Source organism: Paroedura picta, chromosome 5 (assembly GCF_049243985.1).
Source record: "Paroedura picta isolate Pp20150507F chromosome 5, Ppicta_v3.0, whole genome shotgun sequence".
Lineage (NCBI taxonomy): Eukaryota > Metazoa > Chordata > Lepidosauria > Squamata > Gekkonidae > Paroedura > Paroedura picta.
In genome coordinates, this window is record NC_135373.1 from 29,225,760 (window position 1) to 29,250,903 (window position 25,144).

Genomic DNA, 25,144 nt, shown 5'->3' on the forward strand with positions numbered 1-25,144 from the left:
TCCGCTGGCTCGAAACGATCAAAGCCGACAAAGGAATGACCATGAACCAACTAAAAGAAGCAGTCAGCGACGGGCACATGGTGAAGACTTTCCTATAGAATTGCCGAGGTTTGGACATGTCTGAATGGATTGCATCATCATGAGCTTTCGTGCGTATGCACATTTCTTTGGATACACTGAAACGGAAGTTATCATACATTGAGGATGAGCAGCAGATTGACATGCAGCATAATAAAGGCGTTGAACAGATGCAAAGAGCAAACGGGAATAACAAGCTTAGTTTATATGGTCGCCATTTGCTCAGGTTTAATTCCTTCACGTAGTGAAGGAAAATAAATATATCAGAATTGGAGACTGATGGGCAGATGTACCCTTCTTAATGGTGAAATGCTGAGTATCAGAAGAAGAGTGTGTATGCCTTGAATAAAACCTCACTGGTCTTAAACGGGTCCCTGGACCCAAACTCCCCCCCCCCCGCCCTGCTGCAGACCAATGTGGTTACCTGTCATGAACCAGGCAGAAGGCACCCCTGTAAAGTCACTGGAACAATCCGGTTCCTCGAGACCACGGTGGTAGTGAAATCCAAAAGGAATGTTTATTTAGTAGACTAATACAAACAGGCATCTACAGGAACAGCTCGATGAACACACTCTTTGGCAGAGACAAAGGGCCCGTTTCTATAATGGGGTTTTATACCTAGAGAAGGATAGAAGGACAGACACCCTGGCTGGTAGGAAAGGCTGAGAGAGCCCTGATATTAATGAAGAAGAGAATTGGTTCTTATATGCCGCTTTTCTCTCCCCAAAGGAATCTCAAAGCGGCTTACATTCGCCTTCCCTTTCCTCTCCCTGCAACAGACACCCTGTGAGGGAGGTGAGGCTGAGAGAGCCCTGATATTCCTGCTCGGTCAGAACAGCTTTCTCAGTGCTGTGGCGAGCCCAAGGTCACCCAGCTGGCTGCATGTGAGGGAGCAGGGAATCATACCCAGCTTGCCAGATTAGAAGTCCGCACTCCTAACCACTACACCAAGCTGGCTTTCAGTTGCCAAACTGGGATAGGGAAATTCCTGGAGATTTTGGGGGTGAAGCCCAGGATGAGTTAGTATTGTGGAGGGGAGGGAGCTGGGGGTGGTATAATGACATTGGGTCCATGCAGCAGTTTTCTCTGGGGAACCGACCTCTGTTGCTTGGGGATCAGTTGTCATCCTGGACGACCTCCGGGGACCACCTAGAGGTTGGCAACCCTCCCTTGCTAATTTTTACAACAACCCTGTAGAACAGGCCACTGTAATCGGGTCCGATATCGGAGATGTGACCGAGTGACTTAAACCAGGGACTTCCCAACTAATTCTCTTAAGAAGGGTGTGTTGGCCCCTCAAAGGTCCGAATCCTGATTTTAGGTAGAAAGAATGTGCATGCAGCAGGATTGTATGGTAGAGACCCTGTGTGATGGGATGGATGATGTCACTGTAGACTGAGGATCACTGTTTGGGGAAAAAAAACTAAAATGAAGCAGTTCTCTGAAAATCAGAAAGTAAATGCTGCAGGGTGGGCACTAGGCTGAAAATCTCTCCAATATGCTGGTATTTCTGCTAGTGGGGAGGTTCTTTTTAAAGCAGAATGTGAAAAGAGTGTTTTCTCTCTGCAGTGTGGATGGAGTATTACAGTCCAGTCCAGGGGTAGTCAAACTGCGGCCCTCCAGATGTCGACAGACTACAATTCCCATGAGCCCCTGCCAGCAAATGCAGCATTTGCTGGCAGGGGCTCTTGAGAATTGTAGTCAATGGACATCTGGAGGGCCGCAGTTTGACTACTTCTGGTCTAGTCTATTGCCCTGGACTCTGCCACTTCGGCCCTTTGGAAATATACGGAGGGAGAAGAAGGAAACAGGAGGCAAGAGAGCCAGTTTGCAGGATAAGCATCAGGAGAGAGGGGAGAAGCTGAGCTGAATCCCCCCCCCCCCACACACACACACACACTATCTGATTTGGAAATTACCTTTATCTGTTTCTAAACCCCTGGAAGGACGTCTGTGTTGGCATCAGGTTTGCAAGAGGCATGGAATTGCATGGGGCGGAGGAAGGAATTTGCTCTCAGGTCTCAGGCCATGTGCAAAGATGATTGGTCATGTGCAGAGCCCCTGGTCTGCCACAGCTCTGCTCTAAGCCTCCTGGGGCTTCCGGGAGCAGCCCAAGTGGGGTGTGTTGTCTTCACTCAGGCCCAGTCCCTGCCTGGGCAGGATATGGTTAACGGCAGCCTGACACCCTCCTTCCCACCCACCCCCAGCCCTTTTGTTTCCTGTAAAGGACACCGGAGCACCCTCAGCCAATGGCTGGCCAGTGTAACCGGAGCTGTCCCTGGGGGGAGGCCTCTTCTCCCTTGTTTGATGGGCTCCGGCAAAAGTTTCCATCTTCCTCCCTTCCCTTTTGCTGTCCGGCACCCCCTTTATTCCTTTCCTCTCCTCTCCTCCATCTGCTCCGCCGGTGGATCGGGCCTCTGCACCCCCCCCCTTCCCTGATCTCCGTCCTGCATGAATGCTCCACTCCCCAAACAAACCCCTTTGCTCCGCTTCCACTTCCCCCCTGATCTTCCCCTTTCGGCCAGCTGCTGCCCGGCCTCCCCTCCTGGCGTGCAGGCTCCCCCCTTTCCCTCTGCTGATCCTGCACCAATACGGCACCCAAACCCGCCTTGCCGGGCTCCTGGCACTGCCTCCTTCTCCCGGCTGCTCCGAAGCTCACCCTTTTCACTGCTCATGCTGCCACTGGCCAGAAATTCCCTCTTGAGTGGGGGCTGCCCCTGCCCCCTGCAGTAAAACAAGGGATTCAACTCAGCCACCCCATCGGGACAGAGTAAGAGACGCCTCGTTCGTTTTGTTCTTCTTTTTTTAAAAAACTTTTCTGTTTCTCGGCTTGCCCGGAGCAGCAGCCCTGAATGAATCTGGGGCGCTCTAGGCTTCTGTCCTTGTTTCCAGAGTGTGCAAGAAACCCTGTGCAGGGAGTTGTAGGGGTGTTCTTACCTCCCTTCAGCATTGCCTTTCCTATCTGCAGGAGGAACTCTGTGCAGGGAGTCCTAGGTGTGTTCTCACCTCCCTCCTGCCTTCAGCAGTCCCTTCCCTATCTGCAGGAGCTCCAACATGGGGGGGGGGAGGGGCTTCTTATCCATTGGGTCTTGCTGGTTGCCTCTTCTCTGTAGCTGCTCCTGTACCCGTGATTGCTTCCTCAAGGATTGCACTCTGGACCCTTCAAGAATCAGCTGTGGCAAAAGTTCTCCTAAGAACCAGGGCAGTGTAGCTGCCGTTAGCGATTTGGAAAACTCAGGTTCCAATCTAGCACTGGGTCGCAAATGCAGGCTTCCCTTGCACCAGTTGCCATCTCTTGCTCTTGGACCTACCTCCTAGAGTTGTTGTGACCATCGCCTGGGGAAGAGAGAGCTAAGTCCTGCCACCCCTGGGAGAAAGGGCAGCATGGAAAATGGGATCCTTCCATTGCACCCCACTTCTGTGCCTCCCTAGTCGAAATGCTGTCAGAGTGATGGCCCCCATTCCCCCCCGCAAAACGTGGTGTGTCCCATGAAGTTTTTCTTCCTGCCCCACTGCTCCATCTTAGCAAGTGAGGATTTTAATCAACCAATTAATTAATTGTATTTCCTGCCTTCCTCTGATCCTGGGGTTCCAAGGGGCACTCCAGCCACTGACCAAGACCCCCTTTAACCTCCTCCATTTTGCTATATCCCCTGCCCTCCAACCAGACTTGGAAGTTCTGCCATTGCCTTCCCAAGTATGTGGCTAACAGCCTAATCCCCCTGCTCAGACCCAATCCAAGCTGTCCTCCAACCCAAAGGTCTGTCCTCCAACTGAAGAGGCAAGCCACAGACGCTCGGCTTGCCTCTTCCATGCCAGAGAAGGCCAACTGAAGAGGCAAGCCACAGACGCTCGGCTTGCCTCTTCCATGTCAGAAAAGGCCAACTGAAGAGGCAAGCCACAGATGCTCAGCTTGCCTCTTCCATGTCAGAAAAGGCCTACTTTGGTAGAAGTCTTCCCCCTTGGTGGAAAAGAGCCCTGGGAGAGCAGTTCTCGTGTCCTCAGGGAGAGGGGCAAGTGGGAGTGGTTCAAAGGGGGCAGTGCCTTCCTCACGTGCCTGATTGCTGTTGGCAGATGCTGAGCCCCACTTATAAGCAACGCAACGAGGACTTCCGCAGGATCTTCAAGGGGCTTCCAGAAACCGAACGACTCCTCGTGGGTAAGACACAGGAGGAGGTGGAGGGTGAAAGGAGGTTGTGCTGGATTTTTTTAATTGGGGGGATCCCAACAGGGCAGGTGAGGCCGTCATTCCATGTTAACTGTTTATAGCAATCAAGACCGTTGGGAGAGTGATGGTAAAGGAAAGGGCAGAAGGCCACGAAGGTGGGTGGAAGGCAGCATCATTTAAAAACATGAAATAGACCAACAGAATGGACCAAATGTGTTTCGACACTGAGGGGTCTTCCTCAGTGGTCAAAGTATTGTGTGGAATGCACTAATGTATAAAATCAAAATCAAAAGGCTTGCTGCGTGGCAAAGAAAAATCTGCTAGGTGCTGCTCCAACTAGTCTTTCTAAGGTCCCTGATTTGGAGCTCGCCTTCTAAAATATGCACTTCCTGAGGCTGCCAGTCTCAGCTTTTGCCCAGCTCTAAATCAAGAGTGCATTCCCACATGTGTCAGAAAAAGCTTTGCATCATACTGACTTGATCGGCTGTGTTAGTGAACCGCCCCGGGGCTTTCATTCTTTTGCCTCTAAATTCATGGGTAAAATAAGCCCGCTTGATCCTAGAATGCAGATCCAAATGAAGCCGTCCACTCCCTTCCCCTAAAGAGCAGGATCTTTCTTTGGTGGATGAAGGCTTCCTCCTGTAGTGGAGGAAGACTCCTTACTGATGGAAGGGATCTGCTGGATCCAACCTGCCCAGTTCTTTTGCCACTTCTGCCGATGAGAGAAATTGTTCCATCGGAGGGTTCCTGTTTTGGCTCAAAAGGACTGATTTTAACGTGCAGCTTCTCACAATCACCTATTCCTGTCTTTTTTTGGAATTGTTTGTATAAGTGGTGATTACATAGTTTTGTTTATACATTTATATCCCACTCTTCCCTAGAGGCTTAGGGCAACTTACAAAGTTTAAAATACACAAATGTTATTAAATAGGTTTTAACATTAAATTCATACGGTGCTTTTCTCCCGAATATGGATGCAAAGTGGCATGCGTCATTCTCACGGTCTCCATTTTGTCCTCACAGTGACCCTGTGAGGTAGCTGAAGCTGAGTGTGTGTGAATAGCTGACACTCACCAAACATGCTTCCATTGTAGGCTAAGGATTGGAAACCAGATCTCTGAGATCCTATTCTGACACTTTCTAGCCATTATCCCATGTTGGTTCTGTGGGCCCACAATTGGAATTTAGACCAGGGTCGAGTCTGCACGGGGCTTTTCATCCACTCCCAGCTCAAATAAATTCCTCCTATCTACACTGAATTCGATTTCCATTTTGATTTGGGGTGCTTTAAATTTTCCCTCTGCAACATTCCCCCGTGATATCCAGGAATGGATATAAGCCACGATATTTGAAAAAACTGCCACCAGTATAAGTGCAGATTTCTGCTTTTTTGTGAATTAACTTCCTGTTCCATGCCTGCAACACGGATCTAGCAAAACCCTCTTTGCTGATTGGCCAGGGCGTCAGTTCAAAGACTTCCTGGTTCCCAGTTACAAGTCTTCCCTTGCTGTTTTAAAGTGATTGTGCTCCAGAAGCCCACACTTCTCTCAGCAGAGATTTGCCTCGTTCTCTGAGAGGCTGCTGCTGGCTCAAGAGTTTAATAGTGTATTTTATGGATTTTATATTTTATATATCATTAGCCACCACGAGCCACCTTGTCTGGGAGTGATGGGATAAAAGTCCAATAAATTAAAAAACGAGAAGAAATAAAGCACTAGTGCTGGCTGGACTTCACCCATCCCCCCTGTCCCCTTGCTAGTTCAGGAAAGGTAGTTCAGCTTGGTGACCATCGCTCCCCTCCCCCCTCTGAGCTTCCCCAATCAAGTGCAGAAGGCTTTCTGTTTCAATTTGGGTGAGATGGGGAGGAAAGAGGAAGACCCGGGAACAAATCGATCTGAATTCAGCAGGATCGACAACAGAAAAAACAAATTAAGTGCAGAATCAGCCCAGAACTGACCTTTCCCTTCCCTAAATATAGACTTGACTCTCAGCTTGAATGTGGAATTTGTTTTAAGTGGTGCATTTGTCAATGCCTCTCATTGATTCCTAATTTTCCACCCATCTGTTCTGCAATAGCAGCCTTGAAGTTCTTGTTCATTCCTGTTTGGAGAGACTCTTGGCTGCCTCCTTGAAGCCTCCAGCACATGCAGTCTATGTGTCTGCTCATAGTTCTAGCCCCTGCACTTATTGCCTGTTCAGTGGTTAGGAGTCTTCCCAAAGAATTCTGGAAACTGTAGTTTAGGGGAGGATGCTAGGAATTTTCCATGGAGGAGTCAAGCCCTACTCTCAGCCATTGTCTTTCACAAAACTACAGTTCCCAGGGGACCTTGAGGGACGGAAGGGCTCTTTAACTCAGTGAAGTCTGCTGTAGTCATGACCCATTTGACTACCATTTTTTTTAAAACTTCTATTCTGTGCATTAAAGCCTGTGGTAGAAATCTGCTTTTCTTGTGCACCTGTGTCCTTTACTTATGGCCTTCCGAAAATATGTCACTGACTTGACAGGGCCTAGTAGTGTTGTAGATCTCCCAGGAATTTCAGCAGTGGGTTCAAATCCCTTTGCGGCTGCCCCCCTCTCCCAGTTTTCAGCCTTCATCCCCTCCCCCTCCGTTTTTCCCTCGTCCTGCTCCTCGCGCTCTCTCTGACGTTTCTTCTCTCCTCAGATTACTCCTGCGCGCTGCAGCGTGATATCTTGCTTCAGGGGCGGCTCTACCTGTCGGAGAACTGGATCTGTTTTTACAGCAACATCTTCCGATGGGAGACCACGGTGAGTTGCCCTCCCCATATACACCATGACCCTGGGGCAGAGGTCAGAGAGGTGAGCCCCAGAGCCCTTCCCCTCCAGGCCTGTTGCTGATCTCCTTCCCCCCTTCTGCGACAGATCTCCATCCAGCTGAAGGACGTGAAATACATCAAGAAGGAGAAGACGGCAAAGCTGATCCCCAATGCCATCCAGATTTGCACAGAGAATGACAAGGTAGGGCAGTTCCCTTTGAGCCTACTGTGGTTTTTACGCCAAGGATGCTTTTGAGTTAGGAGAGTGTGGAAAGGGCCAGTCTCAGGGCTTTATTATGAGAGCTCACCCATATGCCTAGTTACATATTGCTGAGTTATTTAGATATTTGTACCCTGCTTCTCAAAGAGCCTCTTGTGGCGCAGAGTGGTAAGGCAGCTGTCTGAAAGCTTTGCCCATGAGGCTGGGAGTTCGATCCCAGCAGCCGGCTCAAGGTTGACTCAGCCTTCCATCCTTCCGAGGTCGGTAAAATGAGTACCCAGCTTGCTTGCTGGGGGGTAAACGGTAATGACTGGGGAAGGCACTGGCAAACCACCCCGTATTGAGTCTGCCATGAAAACGCTGGAGGGCGTCACCCCAAGGGTCAGATATGACTCGGTGCTTGCACAGGGGATACCTTTACCTTTACCTTACCCTGCTTCTCTCACAAGTGGAGACCCACAGCCATTTACAGAGTTGTTTCTCCCTCCTCATTTTCTCCTCACCACAATTCATTTTCTCCTCACCACCTCAGGCGAGGCTGACAGGGGGCACGTAGTGAGGTTCCGTGGCAGACTGGGAATTTGAGCCCAGGTCGAGACGCTGGCCCAGGGCGTCCCAACCGTGGTACCCTCAGTGGTCCCTCAGCGTGGGGGTTTTCAAAAGGGTGGCTGGGGAGAGCCCTCTCACCCTGTGCCCGCCGCTTCTGGCTCTGAGTAAAGAGGAAAGAAAAAGGGGTTTTAAAATTGACGTATTTGAACTGGTTGTCCTGCCTTCTCCCCAAGTGGCCAATGATTGGCCTGCAGAGGGAGGGGAGGAGCCCCAGCCATTTTAACCTTTGCCGCCTGAGGCTCCTCTCACTTCTTCAGGTTGTGGCAGGGAGGCCTGGCCAGCCAACCTCACTCCCGGTACCTTGAAGCCTGAAAAATATTTTAGCAGTACCTCTGTGGTCTAAAGCGTTTGCTGGCAGGGGCTCATGGGAATTGTAGTCCATGGACATTTGGAGAACCACAGGTTGACTACCCCTGGTCTAAAGGTTGAAAAAGGCTGATCCGGCTGCTACACTCTACTGTGGGGTGTGCAACAGTGGGGTGCAACAGTGGGGTGTGCAACAGTAGGGTGTGCAACAGTGCAACATTGGGATGTGCAACAGTGGGGAGGCACCCAAAGTGGGTTGTGATTCTCTCACAGGTGGGTCCGTGAGAGCAAGAGCCGGAAGGCCACACAGGGTTAGCTGGGTGACACCGTCCCTGAAGCTGCAGTGGTGACTTTTCAGTTTGCCTCTCCATGTAACGATCCAGATGAAATACCCGTTTCATAGGCTGTTCTCACCAGCTTGTCCGTCAGTGTGTTGTTTCCATGCTTTGAAAGGGACTGATACCGGCCCCGTTCTCTGTGAGAGGCCAAGCTCATTTCTCCAAAACCTGGACTCCCCTAGAACCCAAATTTACTGGTTGTCTCTCCCCACTCCCCCTACACTCAGATATCTGGCATGACTTCTGAGTTTTCTAGCAGTAAGCTGGCAACTGGTGCAAGCTCTGAACGTGTTTCCAAGACTCAGTTTCAGAAGAGATTTGCCGAAGGGCCCCTTCGGTTTACGCGGCACGTGGAGCCTTAGCCGAAGAGCTTGGATCTTCTTGTTCCCAGAAAGGATCAAGGTGATGCACAGATGGGCAGATGAAAGAGAGTTAGTTACCAGCAAGGTGCAGTTCAGGGGACTGCAGACAGCACCAGTTGGAAGGCAGGGAGAATTGGGAATGGCTTTTTTCTAGCTCAGGGATGGCTTGGTGGGTCCACTGGGAGACCTCCAGCCAATTGCTGGTGGACCTTTGTATTCCAGGGTTTGCAAATATTGTGAAGTGAAGGAGCCGTACGACCTCAGGATTCAGTCACCTTCCCATTCCTCTCTCCACAACAGACACCCTGTGGGGTGGGTCAGGCTGAGAGAGCGCTGATATCACTGCCTGGTCAGTGCCGTGGCGAGCCCAAGGTCACCCAGCTGGCTGCATGTGGGGGAGTGCAGAATTGAACCTGGCATGCCAGATTAGAAGTCCGCACTCCTAACCACTACACCAAACTGGCTCTCAGGTCTTTCTCTATCCCCACCTCCCCCCCAATTGAAACAAAGTGTTCTGCACTTGATTGAGAAAGCTCAGAGTGGGGAGGGGAGCCAAGCACAGCAGGAGTCTCTTTGTTTTCTTGAAGGGAGGATTGGAAATAGCAGGAAGAGGAATCCAAAATGCAAATCTCTGCTGAGAGAAGTTAGGGCTTCTAGAGCACAATCACTTTAAGACAGGGAGGGAGCCTTGCAACTGGGAAGTAGGAAGTCTTTGAACTGACGCCCTGACCAATCAGGGAAGACTGCTTTGCTAGAGGCACGGAGCTGAAAGTTAATTTGTAAAAAGCATAAATCTGCACACTTTCTGATGCCAGTTTTTCAAATATTAAGGGTTATATCCGCTTCAGTCATTCTTGTTTCAGAGGGAAAATTCAAAGCGCCCAAAATCAGCGATTTATTCAGACTGGGAGTGAGTAAAAAACCCTGTGAAGACTACACTTAGGAGTGTTAACAGACTTAGCAGCAGACAAGGTCTCTGTGCTGCCAGAGAGGCAGATCCAGATCAGATCGGCAGTACAACAGCAGTCGGACACAACATTCCTGGCAACTTGCTTGGCACATTGCTATCTGGTCAGGATGTGCTTTGTGGGGTTCGCTCCCACGCTCATCCTTTTCAAAATGTTGAGTCTTTGCCAGAACATCATTTCCAAAAGAATGACTAAGCCACTTTCTACTTCATTGTCTCTGTGGCAAGATGTCCTGGATGGGTGCATCCTTCCAGGTTCCTATGAGGGCTTCCTCTCTGAGATTTGAAGAGGATGAATTCCTTCTGCACATTTGCAGCACCTTTGTTAAAACAGGTAGTTCATTATCCGTCTTGTGCCGTGTCCCCACATTGGGATTGCACAATGGCCGGCTAGGGGGTGCTTGCATCATCAAACAGCGCATGAGCCTGATTTCCTGCCGGACACATCATGTGTTCCAAGGGTGGAACACCCTCAACCTTCAGTTCCTTTTTCGCCAGTTTTTTTGTTTCAGGACTGTTTGTTCCTGTTTTCCCCATACCTGAAATTACTGAGAACTCCTAGGTCCTGTCTATTGTTCAGAATGGTTATTTAGATTTTTTTGGCAGGCTGCAGCTCCATATGGGCTCCAAGGCTCCAGACATCAGGCTCCAAGCTCGCGGAACTCCTGGGAAAGGGAGCGATCAAGGAGGTCCAGGCTGGTCTCGCTGTCCCAGGCTTTTTCTCCCACTTCTTTTTGGTCCAGAAATGGGATGGGGGTTCTAGATCTATTTTAGATTTAAAGGGCATTTCTGCACATCGCTAAAGATAGCGTTTCACCAGCTGAATGGCATAGCGCTAAATATTATCATGCCTTTCGGCCATTCCTCACCTTCTTGTTGTCTTGCTATAGTCAGACGCCTTTTTGTGCTTCCCACCCACCACAAGTGCTGCTGGAAATAGCGAAAGAGAGCAACGCGGTTTATACACAAGTCTCTTCCGCCTGTCAATAAAACCAGGCAGCCAATCCCCTTTCTCCATGTTTTAAAGATCCTGCTGTGCCCACCAATGTTTTTTAAATTAATAGTTCTCCGTTTAAATGCCTATGCATCTAATCATAGATGTATAGTGCTTTTTGAAGTCCACCCCTTATGGAATCCCAAGTCTTGTCTTTTAAAAATTAACCTTGTTCTTGATTTTTTTTTGGGGGGGGGTACTTTAGGGAGGCATGCTTTGTGTTTTAACTTTTGGAAAAAAATATTTTTGGCTTTGCCTGCGCACTTGTACGCCTATTCGTTGCTCCAGGTGGTTCGCCTTTAAACAAAAAATCCTGTCCACGGAAGAAGGGAGAGGGAGGCGGGTGTGAGGGCGGGACATTGGAGGCAGATATAGTGCTTCTTTGCCTCCATACATTTCTTTTGTGTGTAGTCTGTTGGTTTTCTGTTAGGGGAAAGCACTTTTTAGGTTGGTGAATCCACTTTTTGGGATGCACCAACTTGCGCTTTAAAATGGCGGATATTGCAAGTAGTTTGCTGGCCAGACACAAGAGGTCGGCTATATCATGTGGAGCACCTGGAATATAACGTCTTCAGGGGGTTGAGTTTGGTGCTAAATTTATGGCGTGCGAAGTGGCCCAAAGTGTTTTACTAAATACTTACTGGTTTCAGAGTTCCATGTGGTATCTCTGCCTTCCGTCATGGAATCTGTCTCAAAGGGTCAGTGGTTTGCGATCCTAGACCTAAAGGACACTTACTTCCATATCGCCATACATCCAGACGATAGGACGTTTTTAAGCTTTCACCGGGACTCCCGAATTTTTCAGTATGCAGTCCTCCCATTCGGGTTGGCTGCCACTCCTAGAATATTCACAAAATGTATGGCAGTAGTGCTAGTGTTCCTTTGTTCCAGGGGAATCATGATTTTCCTGTACTGAGATGACTGGTTACTAGTTGGTCCCTCCCCTCAGGTGGTGGAGGACCAGATGGGAGCCATTTTTGGCTTCTTTTACTTCCCTGGGTCTCAGAGTAAATTTCTGGCCCCGTCTCAAGTGGCTCCCTTCATTGGAACAGTTTTCAGCTCGGTTTTGAGGAAGGCTTCTCCCCAGAAGGATTGGGTTAAGTCCCTGAGGTCGGCAATTATGGCTCAGCTTCAAAACCGTAGACAGTCGATCCTGATTCTTCAGCACTCCACCTTGGTGCCTTTTGCTGAATGGCACTCTCACCATGGATGCTTCTCTTCAGGGTTGGGGGGGGGCACGTTGTGCAGGTTGTTCCGGGCAATATTTCATGCTCCATATCAACTTGCTAGAGCTTTGGATGTTTGGTTTCGCTCTAACCTCTTTTTCAGATATCCTAGCTAGTTTGTTCTGTCTGTCTGTCCCATCCATCCATCCATCCATCCATCCATCCATCCATCCATCCATCCATCCATCCATCCATCCATCCATCCATCCATCCATCTATATTGTCCTTCCTTATGGCTCAGGGCGGTTTACATACAACATGGGAGGAAACATGGAATGAATTAATATATACCTTTAACCAATACAACAACAACAATAATTTATTATGGCTAGAGCACTGTTGGCGATTGAGGCATTGTCTATAAATGAAGTGGGGTCCGTAGGCTGGATCCGGTTCTCATTCCTAAGGTCAGTTCTGTCTTTCTTAGAGAGAGGAACTAATTCTTGTTCTTTTTGTCCTCTCCCAAAACCTCCTCTAGGGAGGGAATGGCACCGTTTTAATATTGAGGACCATGTGGCGTTATAAGATTCTTCTTGTGCCCGCAGTCTTTATCAAGGTTTTGCCGTCTTTGTGAAGGTTGTCAACATGATGGTGGTTTTCTCCATCATTGGAAGTTAGCTCCAGCGTGGTGATGGTGCTGTTTCTTATTTAGTGTTAGGGGAGAGGTATTGTGGTTGGTTTAGTTTTCTCCACTAGCACTGCTTCCAGACCAGACTGGGGCAACTGGGAGAAACACCTCCCCCGGATTGCGACCCTGCTTACAAGAAGGAGCTAATTCCCTGTAGTTAGGACAGGTTTATTGGCAGATCAAGTCCCAATCACTTGTGTGTACTCGGTTTCTTACCTTCCTTTGTTCCTTGGTGCCTTCTGGAATGCCAAGCCCCAGAAAGGTGAGAGGAACAGCCTGGGTGTTCTGCTAATTGGCTCTCTGTGCCGAACAAGTTCGTAGTTTGGAACTGAATAGACGTAGGAACCTTGCCTGGTACTTCTCCTTCTGGCCAACTCCACCCCCTCTGCCCTGTGTGTCAGTGTTAAGCCCCTCTGCAGGCTTCAGCTGCATCTCTCCAGAGGGTGTAGCCCCCCCCCCCTTGGTCAGCTAGCAGTGAGTCTGACGATGTGACCCTCTTTCCATCCCTCCATAGATGGAGGTAAGGGGGTCGGGGGGGGGTGGTCTGGATTTTTTACTGCCATGTTGTTGGGTTTTATTGTACTTGTCTATTTTTCATGGGTTTTTTTCTGGGATTTTATTGGATGTCCGTAACCGCCATGAGCTGGTTTGGAAGTGGCAGGTAATACATTAAAAAAAAATCTTAGCTGCTCTTATAATATTTGAGCAGAGGTGTCCTGGGCGGAGTTGGTCTGGCCTCTGTTTCCGGTCCACGGGCCAATCAGGTCACGCACAGCAAAGCTGTGCGCATCCTGATTGGCCCGTGGACCAGAAACAGAGGCTGTATCAGCCCTCAATGAACCCAGCGAGCGGCAGCATAATCGATGCGAGTCTGTCCCTGACCGCTGCCGGGAGAGGAGGTAGGTGGGCCTGGGGAGGGAGGAAGAAGGGAGTTCCCTGGGCTTGGAGAGGCTGTGACACTCCTTTTCAGGGCTGGGGGGTGGGCTGGTGGGTGGTGGTGGGGAACGTGGATGCTAGCGCCCATTGTATTTAAACATACAATGGGCTTTAAAGCTAGTATAATAATAATAATATCTCGACGGGCTGCCTCCCTTCAGGGACTCTGCTCCACACAGCTCACCCCAGAAAGGCAATGACAGGAAGCAAGGGAGAAAAGGATCATAGGACAGTTCAGAAGGGGGGCTGCATGGGGCATGTCTCATGTCTCATTATCGCTTAGCACAAAGGAGCTGCTCCTTAAGAACGGTTGATCCCCTTGCTGAATCCTGTGGAAGTGGCTGAGGGCAGATAATACATGGTGGCTACCCCTACCTTCCGACGCAGGAACATCAGGGTTCTCACCTTTATGAGCAGTCGTCCATTGGAAAAGAGTGGGATGCTGTGATTATCTGAATCCTGATTCTGTGAAGGTTCAAGGGGGTGGCAGGTGACAGTGGAGGAGCGATAGGGTTGGGATTGTCTTGCATAGTGCAGAGGTTTGGAATAGATGACCCAGGAGGTCCCTTCCAACTCTATGATTCTAGACCAGGGGTAGTCAAACTGCGGCCCTCCAGATGTCCATGGACTACAATTCCCAGAAGCCCCTGCCAGCAAATGCTGGCAGGGGCTTCTGGGAATTGTAGTCCATGGACATCTGGAGGGCCGCAGTTTGACTACCCCTGGTCTAGACCATTGCTACAGCAGGGCTCGGAAACTAAATCAGGGTGCAAACAGAGGCAATGCTTGGGGATCCTGTCAGTGATGCTCCTGATGCCTCTTGCACCCTCTAAAAGTCAGCCACGGAGAACCCAACTTGGATGAAAGTTTTGAATGGAGCGGAGTTCAGCCCCCTGATCCAAAGCCCTGGGATGCTGCTGTGGAGATAGGCATCATATTAATACCTGCATGTTGGTTTCATCTGTTTAAAATGCTGCTATCGTGCCTGTCTCTCTGACTGGCCCTGACACATGACAAGTAGAATGCCCATGCGGTGTATGTCATGTTCTGTTGCAAGTTCCCTGACAAGGCAGACTCATGGCCCCGGGTAGAATTTCAGAGGCTTATTGGACAGGTGGCCTTAGGGAGGCAGCAAAGTGGGGTACAAACTTTGTAAAATAAATGAAAAGAACAAAAGAAGAGTCTTGCTGGACCAGACCAGTAGCCAGCATCCTGTCTCACACAGTGGCCAACCCATTCCTCTGGAGGGCCAACAACAGGGCCGAGAGGCCAAGGCCTTCGCCTGATACTGCTTCCTGGCTCTGGGATTCAGAGGCTTAGTGCCTCTGAACATGGAGGTTTGTCAATCACTCTCAATCAATCTCACTCAATCACCATGGCTAGTAGCCACCAATAGACTTGCTCTCCATGAATCTGTCTCACTCCTTTTGAAAGCTGTTTACTCCTGTGGCCATTCCTACATTCTCCGGTAGTGAATTCCACATTTTAATCAATCGCTGTGTAAAGTGGTACTTCCTTTTGCCTGTCCCGAACCTACTGCCCATCAGCTTCATTGAACACCCATGAGTTCTAGTGATTTGGGGGAGGAGAGAGAAATCCTTCTTTGTAAACTGTCTCTACGCCTTAATGTGATTTTATAAAACCAAACTCCAGCTCACTTGCTTTGTCCATATCATGCGGTCCAACTCAATGGAGAAAGCAATTATGCCAGGACTGGTCAGTGGAAAAAAGTAACCAGACCGACAAAGGGTGCGTTGGTTGGATTCTGTGAAGGTTCAAGGGGATGGCAGGTGACGGTGGATGAGCGATAGGGTTGTGAGCGTCCTGCATTGTGTGGTGGGTTGGGCTAGATGACCCAGCAGGCCCCTTCCAGCTCTATTATTCTACACCAGCCAGAACATTGCATGGGTGAGGGAGGCAGTGTGGGATTGTGTATCATGGCAGCAGCTGTGCCATGGGATGGCCAAGAGTCGGACAGGACTGAATGAATAACAGCAACAACTCCTGTTCCGCCTTAGTGTCCTGTTCTCTAAACTAAAAAGTCTTAGTCTCTTCAGCCTTTCCTCGTAGGGAAGGTGCTGCTACCCCCTAATCTTCTTGGTTGCCCTCCTCTGTACTTTTTCCAGCTCTGCAGTGTTCTTTTTGAGATACGGTGACCAGAACTGTACACGGCATTCCAGTTGAGGCCACATCATGGGACATGGCGATAATCCAATACAATGTGTCTTTTGAATCTGAGAAACGGGCAGTGCTTGTTGGGAGGGAGAGAGTGAGGAAGGGGTGGGGAGATCGTGCGGTCTTGCAGGGTGGCTAGAAAGGTGTTGTGTGAATTTGGGGGCATGAGGATGACATGGAGGAGGGGATAATGAAATACATAACGAAAAAATATTCAATATTATTATAGTAGTGAAACCTTCTTTGTGTCCCCATTGGGGAGAAAAAACAAGCTAAGGTAAAGGTATCCCCTGTGCAAGCATCGGGTCATGTCTGACCCTTCGGGTGACGCCCTCTAGCGTTTTCATGGCAGACTGAATACGGGGTGCTTTGCCAGTGCCTTCCCCAATCATTACCGTTTACCCCCCAGCAAGCTGGATACTCATTTTACCGACCTCGGAAGGATGGAAGGCTGAGTCAACCTTGAGCCGGCTGCTGGGATTGAACTCCCAGCCTCATGGTCAGAGCTTCAGACTGCATGTCTGCTGCCATACCACTCTGCGCTACAAGAGGCTCTTAATAAACACAAGCAAGAATCACATTCAAATATCCTTGCTATGATTCATAGGAGCCGAGGACAGACTGTCCGTCATTAGTGTACGAGCCGAGGAAAAAGTGTCAATTGTATAGAACAGCTTTCCAGGATTCTTGAGAAGTTGCATTTTGCGGCCAGTATCCTTCTGAGGTCTGTTTCCTGAACAAACACAACCTGCAGGTAGAACCTTCAACGCTCATCATGGCCGTCTTTATTACCTGGGGCGGACGAGTCTCAAGCTCTCCCTTTTCACTTCCTCTCAGCAGCATTTCTTCACGTCGTTCGGTGCCCGCGATCGCTCCTTCATGCTGATTTTCCGCCTCTGGCAGAACGCGCTTCTTGAAAAGGTAAGGGCTGATGCACCGGGGACCTAGGAGACCTGAGTCACCTAGGGCGGGGCAGGGCAGGGCAGGGCGCGCCTCTTGCAGGGGTCTCCGGCCCGGCTGTATGTCAGGAATTTTCATTAGGACTCCAGACTTGCGCTAGATGTGTGCTGCTCACCCCAACAGAGACTCTGACAAGAGGAATCAGAGTTGAATGCTGTGTGTCCAGATGAGCGCATGGGCTTTGGATAGCTTTCGTGATGGTCACCCCTTGCGGTATCTCTCCTGTCCCCAGACACTGTCGCCTCGGGAGCTCTGGCACATTGTCCACCAGTGCTACGGCTCTGAGCTCGGCCTCACCAGCGAAGACGATGATTATGTCTCCCCCATTGATGAAATTAACGGCTTGGGGTAAGTTCCCTTGTGCCCTGCGGATACCGGAATCGACTAGACTTGACTCAGGGGCAGATAATCAGCATGGCTGAGGCTAGAGGGACTTACAGGACAGCATTATTCTGAATGAGGCTGAAAGGACTTAAGAGGGTGTAACTCTGCTTTGCGTTGCTGTGTTAGCTAGTATTGAACAACGTTAGTATTGTACTATTGTGATAGTAAATTTAAAACATTTGAAAAGATGTGTCATCTGGGCATGGAATTGGGATTCCTGTGGGAGCCAAGGTAGCTCTGTCTGTGCAGGGGATTGGACTAGGTGACCCTGGAGAACCTTTTCAGCGCCATGATTCTATGATTCTGCCACCTTCAGCCAATACCGAGCTGCTTTCAGTGTCTCAAGCCCATCAGTCCTTGCCTTTCAAGCAAAGCCTTCATCGTTGCCATAGGGATGGTTAGGCTATAATGCGGAGTATCCTGCTGAATGATGTCACAACCGTCTAAAGACATGCATAAAGCTTGCCCACAGTGGTTGCTGTGCAGTCTGCAAAGACCTGCTCGGTGGCATACACCATGTTGACGTGGCTTATGCTAACCTCTTTGTTTGTATGTTCCTGGTGCCTCTTATGGGACTCTCAGACGAAAGTTCTAGAGCCCAAAGGCTCCATGGAAGTGGACAGTGACGGCTTGACTAACCTCCCTAATGGAGAAGACTCTGTGCTACTGCTAAACAAGGTACTTGGGTCACAGATATCCACGAAAGAAGAGCTGCTGAAAACCCTCCTGCAGGGAACTCCACACGTTGCAGGAGAAATCTCGGCAGGTGACGGAAAACTCTCATTGAATGAGCCCTCCCCTCAGGAGACTTCTGCTTCTCCCCCTTCGGGCTTCTTGCCGCATCAAGATTCCATCATTCAGGGTGAGGGTGAAGCCTTGGTAAATCAGGTAAACAAGAAGTTGACTGACCTCCTCCCAAATACCCCAGTCAGGAAACTGATCTCTCGCATGATCCGCATCCTGAAAATTGATTGCACGTCTCCCACACTCCGGACGGCTTGTACAAAACTCCTCACTAAAACAGACCTCATCAAACTCTTTAGCAAAAACGTCAAGGAAACCTCCTCCCTATGGAATTTTCTTCCCTCCTTGGATGCGGCTGATACGACCACAGGAAGCACACCAAAACGGGAGAAGCCTTCAGGAAGGTTAACAAATGAGGGAATTCCAGCCAATGGATATGGCAACAAGCTGTTCTTGGCTTTTTCAGTGACCATCGGCATTCTGATTATTATTGTTGTTCTCTGCTTAATTGTTGTCTGGTCTCAGCGTTGTACAGCCAAGGAGAAAAGCTTTCTGGGCAAAGAAAAGAAAACGCTGCCAGATGAAGAGATTCCCAGAACACCCTCTCCATTGAGGGATACGCCTTTTTGGCTCAAATATATTTTTTCCAATCCCGATGACCTACAGAATAACACACTGTTCAAAGTGCATAGTGAAGAATCCTTTGAAATAGTGGATATGACAACTTGGAGCATGGGAACACCACCATTACGAGAGCCCAGTATTACGAGAGCCCAGAAAATAGTATCTGAACCAATGCTGGAACAACTGATTCCCCTTGTTACTCCACCTCCATCCTCAGCAGAACTTGCTCCTCCTCCTGCTCCTCTTCCTCCTCCTCCTCCACCACCACCACCTCCCGCTTTTGAACCACCACCCCCAGCAGCACCAGGACCTGCTCCTGAACCACCATCAGAGTGACTGATCTCTCTCATTATGAATATTTACAATAATCTGTAATAAAGTTTTTGTGATGCTTCTATTAAACATGTGATTAAAAACACAGCTATGACATAAAGTGTTTTGATTGGGTTTGACTGAAAATCTGCAGTCATGTTTCCATCTGTAGAAAGAGCAGTCATTCATTATTTATAGATTTGTTAATATTAAAATGTTTATATTGCCCTTCCCTGTGGGCTCTTATCTAATAAGAATGCTCCTGACTTCTGCGTCATTCACTGAGGCTTGTATCCACTCCAGGATGCTGTGGGGATGAGACATGAAAGAATGAGGTGACAATGAGGTAGAACCCTGAGGTGGAGGAATGGACTGTGCCACTTCAAACTGCAAATGGTGGGTTCCAGGTTTGAATGTTTCTTTGCTGGGAGACCTCCGTGCAAGTAGAAAATTTGGCCAACAAGGAGAACGGTTCTATGGTTGGGCTGTTTTTCTGAATGCAGGGAGTTTTGAAGATAAGGGAGAGAGCTGCAATACATGGGGCTCCTGAACCTTCCCCTGCAGTTTGAAATAGTACAGTCCCATGTACCATCTTGGCATTCTTCTGCCTCATCCTCGTGCGTGGATTTACTTATGTACTTCATTACCTAACATGGAGTGGGGGATGATGAAGGTGAAGGTGAAAGTCAAGGTGAAGGTGAAGAAGATCAAGAGAGTGACTGATCTCCCTTAAGTTATGAATATTTACAATATCTGTAATAAAGTTTTAGTGTTGTTTCTATTAAACATGAGATTAAAAACACACCTCTGAGATAAATGAACACCAGATCTAATGCTTCAATATACTCATAGTACCCTTTTGTCTCTTCAACATCAAATAACTATATTGAATCTATCAATTCAATGGACCTACTCACCCCAAAAATCTTTGCTTTTAATAGAGACAGAGAAAGGATAGCTAACACAGAGACATAATTCCGAAGCAGAGCATAAATATTGGAGCTGTTATGTTAAGCAATTCAGTAATGGTATCACACAAGTAGAAACTGCTGCGATGGATGCCGGAAGATACATACAGTAAAGGTAAAGGTATCCCCTGTGCAAGCACCGAGTGATGTCTGACCCTTGGGGGCCCTCTAGCGTTTTCATGGCAGACTCAATACGGGGTGGTTTGCCAGTGCCTTCCCCAGTCATTACCGTTTACCCCCCAGCAAGCAAGCTGGGTACTCATTTTACCGACCTCGGAAGGATGGAAGGCTGAGTCGACCTTGAGCCGGCTGCTGGGATCGAACTCCCAGCCTCATGGGCAAAGCTTTCAGGCGGCTGCCTTACCACTCTGCGCCACAAGAGGCTCAGCACCACAAGAGGCTCAATACATACAGTAGACAGATAATATTCAGTAGTACAGTCCATTGTTCACTTAATAATATAATTCACTGTCCTTTTAATAAGGTATCTTCCTGGACCATCTTATTTAAATCTATTACTTCATATATATGTCTCCTCCAACATGTATGTTTTGCGTAGTTTGCAGTATGACAGTATCACGGGAGCTTTCCTGACCCCCTCAGGCAGGCCAGCAGTACAATAACACTTTGTTTCTTAATTTATACCTGACCTTTCTCTCTAGTGTATAGCATTCCTATCCTCCATTGTATCCTGACAATAACCTTGGGAGCTACCTTGGGAGGTCGATGTGGCTGAAAGGGTACTTCTGGCCTGAGATCACCAGCAAACTTCCATGGCAGACCTGGGTCTTCATGATACTAGTCTAACACTTTAACCTCTAGACTAGTGGTCCCCAACCCCCGGTCCGGGGACCGGTACCAGTCCGTGGATCAGTCGGTACTGGGCCGCGGCTCCTCCTTGCCCTCCTCCGTGGCTGCTGCTTTGGGGGCTGCCCTGCCACTATGCCACCAGCTCACCTTTGGTGCTCTCCAAAGCAGCACCCCCCAGCGGGTGGCAGGAAGTCAGGGGCACTGGCGGGAAAGCAAGTGGAGCAGGGGCTCAGGTGGCGGTGACGTCCCTGGGCAAAAGACTACCCCCCCCCCCCGGGCCTCAGTAAAATTGTTTAGCGTTGACTGGTCCCCGGTGATAAAAAGGTTGAGGACCACTGCTCTAGACCACACTGCCAGATCAGCGTATCCTGTCCAGGCAGATAATCAGCATGGCTGAGGCTAGAGGGACTTACAGGACAGCATTATTCTGAATGAGGCTGAAAGGACTTAAGAGGGTGTAACTCTGCTTTGCGTTGCTGTGTTAGCTAGTATTGAACAACGTTAGTATTGTACTATTGTGATAGTAAATTTAAAACATTTGAAAAGATGTGTCATCTGGGCATGGAATTGGGATTCCTGTGGGAGCCAAGGTAGCTCTGTCTGTGCAGGGGATTGGACTAGGTGACCCTGGAGAACCTTTTCAGCGCCATGATTCTATGATTCTGCAACCTTCAGCCAATACCGAGCTGCTTTCAGTGTCTCATGCCCATCAGTCCTTGCCTTTCAAGCAAAGCCTTCATCGTTGCCATAGGGATGGTTAGGCTATAATGCGGAGTATCCTGCTGAATGATGTCACAACCGTCTAAAGACATGCATAAAGCTTGCCCACAGTGGTTGCTGTGCAGTCTGCAAAGACCTGCTCGGTGGCATACACCATGTTGACGTGGCTTATGCTAACCTCTTTGTTTGTATGTTCCTGGTGCCTCTTATGGGACTCTCAGACGAAAGTTCTAGAGCCCAAAGGCTCCATGGAAGTGGACAGTGACGGCTTGACTAACCTCCCTAATGGAGAAGACTCTGTGCTACTGCTAAACAAGGTACTTGGGTCACAGATATCCACGAAAGAAGAGCTGATGAAAACCCTCCTGCAGGGAACTCCACACGTTGCAGGAGAAATCTCGGCAGGTGACGGAAAACTCTCATTGAATGAGCCCTCCCCTCAGGAGACTTCTGCTTCTCCCCCTTCGGGCTTCTTGCCGCATCAAGATTCCATCATTCAGGGTGAGGGTGAAGCCTTGGTAAATCAGGTAAACAAGAAGTTGACTGACCTCCTCCCAAATACCCCAGTCAGGAAACTGATCTCTCGCATGATCCGCATCCTGAAAATTGATTGCACGTCTCCCACACTCCGGACGGCTTGTGCAAAGCTCATCACTAAAACAGACCTCATCAAACTCTTCAGCAAACACGTCAAGGAAACCTCCTCCCTATGGAATTTTTTCCCCTCCTTGGATGCGGCTGATACGACCACAGGAAGCACACCAAAACGGGAGAAGCCTTCAGGAAGGTTAACAAATGAGGGAATTCCAGCCAATGGATATGGCAACAAGCTGCGCTTGGCTTTTTCAGTGACCATTGGCATTCTGATTATTATTGTTGTTCTCTGCTTAATTGTTGCCTGGTCTCAGCGTTCTACAGCCAAGGAGAAAAGCTTTCTGGGCAAAGAAAAGAAAACGCTGCCAGATGAAGAGATTCCCAGAACACCCTCTCCATTGAGGGATACGCCTTTTTGGCTCAAATATATTTTTTCCAATCCCGATGACCTACAGAATAACACACTGTTCAAAGTGCATAGTGAAGAATCCTTTGAAATAGTGGATATGACAACTTGGAGCATGGGAACACCACCATTACGAGAGCCCAGTATTACGAGAGCCCAGAAAATAGTATCTGAACCAATGCTGGAACAACTGATTCCCCTTGTTACTCCACCTCCATCCTCAGCAGAACTTGCTCCTCCTCCTGCTCCTCTTCCTCCTCCTCCTCCACCACCACCACCACCTCCCGCTTTTGAACCACCACCCCCAGCAGCACCAGGACCTGCTCCTGAACCACCATCAGAGTGACTGATCTCTCTCATTATGAATATTTACAATAATCTGTAATAAAGTTTTTGTGATGCTTCTATTAAACGTGATTAAAAACACAGCTATGACATAAAGTGTTTTGATTGGGTTTGACTGAAAATCTGCAGTCATGTTTCCATCTGTAGAAAGAGCAGTCATTCATTATTTATAGATTTGTTAATATTAAAATGTTTATATTGCCCTTCCCTGTGGGCTCTTATCTAATGAGAATGCTCCTGACTTCTGCGTCATTCACTGAGGCTTGTATCCACTCCAGGATGCTGTGGGGATGAGACATGAAAGAATGAGGTGACAATGAGGTAGAACCCTGAGGTGGAGGAATAGACTGTGCCACTTCAAACTGCAAATGGTGGGTTCCAGGTTTGAATGTTTCTTTGCTGGGAGACCTCCGTGCAAGTAGAAAATTTGGCCAACAAGGAGAACGGTTCTATGGTTGGGCTGTTTTTCTGAATGCAGGGAGTTTTGAAGATAAGGGAGAGAGCTGCAATACATGGGGCTCCTGAACCTTCCCCTGCAGTTTGAAATAGTACAGTCCCATGTACCATCTTGGCATTCTTCTGCCTCATCCTCGTGCGTGGATTTACTTATGTACTTCATTACCTAACATGGAGTGGGGGATGATGAAGGTGAAGGTGAAAGTCAAGGTGAAGGTGAAGAAGATCAAGAGAGTGACTGATCTCCCTTAAGTTATGAATATTTACAATATCTGTAATAAAGTTTTAGTGTTGTTTCTATTAAACATGAGATTAAAAACACACCTCTGAGATAAATGAACACCAGATCTAATGCTTCAATATACTCATAGTACCCTTTTGTCTCTTCAACATCAAATAACTATATTGAATCTATCAATTCAATGGACCTACTCACCCCAAAAATCTTTGCTTTTAATAGAGACAGAGAAAGGATAGCTAACACAGAGACATAATTCCGAAGCAGAGCATAAATATTGGAGCTGTTATGTTAAGCAATTCAGTAATGGTATCACACAAGTAGAAACTGCTGCGATGGATGCCGGAAGATACATACAGTAAAGGTAAAGGTATCCCCTGTGCAAGCACCGAGTGATGTCTGACCCTTGGGGGCCCTCTAGCGTTTTCATGGCAGACTCAATACGGGGTGGTTTGCCAGTGCCTTCCCCAGTCATTACCGTTTACCCCCCAGCAAGCAAGCTGGGTACTCATTTTACCGACCTCGGAAGGATGGAAGGCTGAGTCGACCTTGAGCCGGCTGCTGGGATCGAACTCCCAGCCTCATGGGCAAAGCTTTCAGGCGGCTGCCTTACCACTCTGCGCCACAAGAGGCTCAGCACCACAAGAGGCTCAATACATACAGTAGACAGATAATATTCAGTAGTACAGTCCATTGTTCACTTAATAATATAATTCACTGTCCTTTTAATAAGGTATCTTCCTGGACCATCTTATTTAAATCTATTACTTCATATATATGTCTCCTCCAACATGTATGTTTTGCGTAGTTTGCAGTATGACAGTATCACGGGAGCTTTCCTGACCCCCTCAGGCAGGCCAGCAGTACAATAACACTTTGTTTCTTAATTTATACCTGACCTTTCTCTCTAGTGTATAGCATTCCTATCCTCCATTGTATCCTGACAATAACCTTGGGAGCTACCTTGGGAGGTCGATGTGGCTGAAAGGGTACTTCTGGCCTGAGATCACCAGCAAACTTCCATGGCAGACCTGGGTCTTCATGATACTAGTCTAACACTTTAACCTCTAGACTAGTGGTCCCCAACCCCCGGTCCGGGGACCGGTACCAGTCCGTGGATCAGTCGGTACTGGGCCGCGGCTCCTCCTTGCCCTCCTCCGTGGCTGCTGCTTTGGGGGCTGCCCTGCCACTATGCCACCAGCTCACCTTTGGTGCTCTCCAAAGCAGCACCCCCCAGCGGGTGGCAGGAAGTCAGGGGCACTGGCGGGAAAGCAAGTGGAGCAGGGGCTCAGGTGGCGGTGACGTCCCTGGGCAAAAGACTACCCCCCCCCCCGGGCCTCAGTAAAATTGTTTAGCGTTGACTGGTCCCCGGTGATAAAAAGGTTGAGGACCACTGCTCTAGACCACACTGCCAGATCAGCGTATCCTGTCCAGGCAGATAATCAGCATGGCTGAGGCTAGAGGGACTTACAGGACAGCATTATTCTGAATGAGGCTGAAAGGACTTAAGAGGGTGTAACTCTGCTTTGCGTTGCTGTGTTAGCTAGTATTGAACAACGTTAGTATTGTACTATTGTGATAGTAAATTTAAAACATTTGAAAAGATGTGTCATCTGGGCATGGAATTGGGATTCCTGTGGGAGCCAAGGTAGCTCTGTCTGTGCAGGGGATTGGACTAGGTGACCCTGGAGAACCTTTTCAGCGCCATGATTCTATGATTCTGCAACCTTCAGCCAATACCGAGCTGCTTTCAGTGTCTCAAGCCCATCAGTCCTTGCCTTTCAAGCAAAGCCTTCATCGT

At 48.7% G+C, this 25,144-nt stretch overlaps 1 protein-coding gene across 7 annotated transcripts in view; it reads left to right on the forward strand.

The window, feature by feature from the left end:
• The window catches only part of GRAMD1A (GRAM domain containing 1A), a 105,192-nt gene that overhangs the window by 40,332 nt on the left and 39,716 nt on the right, over window positions 1-25,144 (forward strand). For 4 of the 7 annotated variants that reach the window (XM_077336962.1, XM_077336965.1, XM_077336967.1 and 1 more), the window contains 5 exons: window positions 4,153-4,237; window positions 6,910-7,013; window positions 7,128-7,223; window positions 16,620-16,703; window positions 16,975-17,090. In XM_077336962.1, coding sequence (XP_077193077.1) covers window positions 4,153-4,237; window positions 6,910-7,013; window positions 7,128-7,223; window positions 16,620-16,703; window positions 16,975-17,090 — 485 coding nt within the window. Of the gene's footprint in view, window positions 1-2,328; window positions 2,849-4,152; window positions 4,238-6,909; window positions 7,014-7,127; window positions 7,224-16,619; window positions 16,704-16,974; window positions 17,091-25,144 lie in introns of those variants that run through there. The other 3 variants (XM_077336963.1, XM_077336966.1, XM_077336968.1) reach the window with 2 other exon arrangements.